The 4069-nt window shown below is 56.3% G+C and overlaps 1 protein-coding gene across 2 annotated transcripts in view; it reads right to left on the reverse strand.

Moving 5' to 3' along the window:
- The window catches only part of PDZK1IP1 (PDZK1 interacting protein 1), a 7230-nt gene extending 3461 nt beyond the window's left edge, over window positions 1–3769 (reverse strand). The window contains exons 1-2 of one of the 2 annotated variants that reach the window (XM_040470143.1): window positions 3751–3769; window positions 2894–3070 (exon numbers count right to left, since the gene is read on the reverse strand). In XM_040470143.1, coding sequence (XP_040326077.1) covers window positions 2894–2960 — 67 coding nt within the window. In that variant the 5' untranslated portion in view covers window positions 2961–3070; window positions 3751–3769. Of the gene's footprint in view, window positions 1–2893; window positions 3119–3750 lie in introns of those variants that run through there. The other variant, XM_040470144.1, reaches the window with a different exon arrangement.
- Window positions 3770–4069: the final 300 nt, after the last annotated feature.

The raw sequence follows: 4069 nt of genomic DNA on the forward strand, positions 1-4069 counted from the left end.
GGCGCGGGGCACCTGAATGGCTATCAGTTAAGCTTCCCACTTCAGCTCAGGTCATGAGCTCTGCGTGGACATCGGGCTCTGCGCTGACAGTGCAGAGCCTGCTTGGGATTCTCTTTCTCTCTCTCTGTCTCTCTCTGTTTCAAAATAAATAAATAAACTTTAAAACAAAAAAAAAGGGACGATAGTTGGAAAACAAGAATTCAAAGAAGAAATGAGGAGCCAAGGAGGGACAGCCCAGAGCCTCCACCTATCCCTCCATGTGAGTCACATGCAGGACGCCCTACAAGTGTCTGGGCCCCAAGGACCAAAGAGCAGCCCTCTGGCTGGCCGGCCTGGGCCTTGCCAGCTGAGGGTATCTCCCCATCTCCCTGTGAGAGGGCGGGTCTGGCATCTGGAAGATCCTGTTCTGTAATGACTTTGCTCTGATACTAGGTAGGGGGTGGGAGTGTGGGACAGGCAAGACTGCTCAGCCAGGGGTGTCAGGGTGCCTGAGAGATGGCGGGGACAGAACACCCTTGGAAAGGCAAGGCAGAAGGGCAAATTCTCCTCCAGGTCGTGGGGCCCAGGTAGAAAGCTTCAAAAGCTGCTCCCCTTCTGTCTTCTCCAGCTGGATGCCTCTGGGACTAGGCCAGAGACCAGGTTGAGGCCCCATCCATCTACCTTTTTTTCTTCTTTTTAATTTTTTTTATATTTATTTTTGAGAGAGAAAGAGAATGAACATGAGCAGGGAGGGGAAGAGAGAGAAGGATATAGAGGATGTGAAGCAGGCTCTGTGTTGGCAGCAGAGAGCCTGATGTGGGACTCGAAGTCTTGAACCGTGAGATCATGACCTGAACCGAAGTCGGATGCTTAACCGACTGAGTCACCCAGGTGCCCCCCACCTTCTCTATTTTTGACCCTTGACCTTCGACACCACCTTTAACCCTCATGGTTTCCCAGAATCTCTGCCCTCAGTCACTGGCTGCCCCAAAGGGCTCTCCCCTCCCCCAGGCATGACTGTGTTCCATGAGCCTGAGGGAGCTTGACCCTACAGAGGACAGACATGCAGTCGCAGGCAGGTGTCAGGAGGGGACAGAGGCCAGCAGGAGGCCCCCGAAGGGTCTTGCCTCCAGGCTAAAACACATGCATCGCTAGTGTCATCCTGTACTTTGAGGGGCCCAGGCTGGGCATCAAAAACCTCACTCGGCCTCACTCTCACTCAAAAGTCCTTCCTTGAGTCTACCTTAAAGCTCTCCTGCTGCAGCGAAGGCCCTGCCTCCTCTCTGAGCCTAGTAGGTACTGGGGACAAGGGAGGGATCTGGGAACTCTCTGGTCTGTCGCCAGGTCAGTGTGGCTATCTTGACTTCCATACTTGCCAAAAAGCAGTGCTTTGGCTTCATTGTTTGCCCAAGAAACAATGGTTCCTCAGGTCAGTGACTAGGCCTCAAGCCCTGGGAGGCCCCTCCCTGCCTCCTCCAGACCCTTCAGCCAACTCCCTCCAGACACACAGGGAACTCCGGTCCCTGATTCTCCTTCCAGGTGGCTCTGAAGTGAACATACAGCACAAGGGTCAGAACCTGGAGACAGAGGTGATCTGAGTTCTGTCCCCGCAGGAGGACTCAACCATCCTCCCTTTCGACTTCAAACTTTCACTTTGATTAAAGTTCTTCTTTCCAGCTTATCTCTCAAGTCAGGCAAAATACCCTGAGGGCAAAGCGTCTCCAAAGGAAACCAAAACTACCCTCTCAAGAAATCAGGACTGCCCTGAGCCAGCAAGACCTCTGTGATTGACCCCAAGACAAAGACCTGACCTTCACTGCCCACCTGCAGGTACCCACCCACCTTTGTCCCACATTTTCCTCACATAAACCTGGAAGTCTTTTCTCCACTTTAGGGATAGCCTTTGAGACTCTGGTCCACCGTCTTCCTGGTGTCGGCCTCACTGAAATAAATCCCTTTCCTGTTTCCCCACCGCTCGTCTCTCCGCCTTTGGATTTTGTCAGCGGTGAGTGGCAAACCTGGTCTGGGCCCCTGGAGCCAGGAGCTCCTGCACCCTGGCTACATCCCTTCTTGCTCTGCTGTGTGATTCACACAAGTTACTGGACCCCTCTGATCTTGTTTCTAAGAGGGCTGCCAAGACTGCAAGGCAGAAGGGAAGTAGACGTGCATGCAAGCTCAGGGCTCCTGCAAGGGAGGGGTACTCTGGAAACATCTTTGCCGGTCCTCTCTGGACCCAAATCCCACCTGCTGAGTCCCCCACACTTCCAGATCTCAGGGTGTGGCTCCTCACTGGTGTGAAACTTTCCTGCACCCCAGCCCTGACAGCAGCCCTGGGAAGTAGGCAGGGCAAGTTTACAGTCCTCGTTTTATGGATGAGAAAACTGAGTCTCAAAGAGGGCCAGTGATTTTCTCCAGGCTACAAGACATAGGCAGAGCTGGACAAATCTCAGGTACGCGGTGGGGACCACACTGGGGCACTGTCCTCTTCCCAAGCCCAGGAAGCAGGCCCCGGACAACACTGCCCCTCCCCTGGAACAAGCCCGCCGTTTGGGGGGTTGCTTGGGCCCCTCCCTTCTTCCTTGTAGCCCCAGGACCCTGCCATCTCTAAGGCAATTCCTGCTCCTAGATCTTGGGTCTCAACTCCTCTAGGTCTCTAGTTCCGCCCCCCCCCCCCCCCACCTCCCCACCCTGCATTCCTCACTCGTGGAAAACAAGTCCCAGACAGAAGCCTTGCTCAGAGATCTCTGCCTTTGGAGGTTCCTCCAGTGAGCCCAATCCCTGCTTCTCCTTCCCAACTGTATGTGTCCAGGGTGGTGAGGGAGGCCAGAGGACCACCCCATCCTCCGCTGGGTTTCCACCACCCAGCCCAGCCCTCCTCGCCACAGCCACCACGGCAGGCCCAGTCCCACGCTACCTTGCTGACAGCTGGCGGGTGGCACTGCCGCGAACAGGCCCAGAATGAGCAGGATGAGGGCCGACATGGCTGCAGGAAGCTTCTGGGCCTTCTCTCTGGCTGCTGGTATCTGGGCTCCTGGAGCTGCCGTGGGGTCTGTCCGTGTCTGCCTGAGATCAGCCCAGGCTTAGTCTGGCCCTGGAGAAGAGGCGCAAGTAAGGAAGGCGGCGAGGGAGGAAGGAGGGGAGGTGGAGAGAAACCGCCCTCCCTCCCATGGTAATGAGCTTCCAGGCCTGGCCTCCCCTGGCCGGTGCCCTGCCCACTCAAGCTGGCATTCGAGGTCATCTTTCAGAGGCTGGGTAAGAAAGCAGGTCTGAGGACCAGGGAGACAGGAAGAGAGTTGGTGCCTCACCTCCAAGCCCCCGGCCTCCCCAGTTTTTGTGTCTGCTTTCCCCCTTCCTGGCAGCAGGGCTGGGCTCTGGGGAAAGGAGTGACACATTACTGCTCCTGCGGGCGGGGCATCTTGGAAGGCTGACAGTGGGATTAAGAAATCTGTTGTCTGGCTGCTCAGCAGGAGCTTGGGGAAAACCCCAGTGGCCAGGGAAAGGTCAAAGCTGACCCTCCCCCTCAGCCTGGTCTATTTCCTGTTCTCCTCCTCACCTGTCTCTACTCAACCCAACCAGACCAAGGGGCTCCAGTCTTGGGACTCAGCCTTGGCTTCTGTCCCTCCATCCCTGGCCTAGCTCAGTAGCTCTATAATCCACCCTCCCCCATGGGGACCATGACAGTGGGCCTGAAGGTCCCAGTCCCCAGCCTTCCCTACCCAACCCAGCTGTCCTGGCCCAGTTCAGCTTTCCTCTTGGCCCCACATGTGGTACCTGGAAGCTGGGTGGAACCTCCCTGTGACAAGGTCAAGGCTCGGTCAGAGGCCTCTATACACACCTTCTGACCCACCCCCACCCAACACAGGGAGACTAGCGGGTGAACACAGCCTTGCCATGGAGGCAAAGAAAGGACACCCCCAAGTGGAAAGATCCAATAGAAGTCCCGGAAGCCCTGGGCATTCAAACTGCAGGGTCACGTGGAGTCCGTCTGACCCTCCAGCTAAGGAACTAAGAATGACCCAAGTACCTGTCCAGGCCCGGGACCAAAGGTCATGCTGGGTCTCCTTGCTTTACCCCTCCCCAGGAGTACAGG

Source organism: Herpailurus yagouaroundi, unplaced genomic scaffold, assembly GCF_014898765.1.
Source record: "Herpailurus yagouaroundi ecotype Mexico unplaced genomic scaffold, PumYag 77, whole genome shotgun sequence".
In the NCBI taxonomy this organism is placed as follows: domain Eukaryota; kingdom Metazoa; phylum Chordata; class Mammalia; order Carnivora; family Felidae; genus Herpailurus; species Herpailurus yagouaroundi.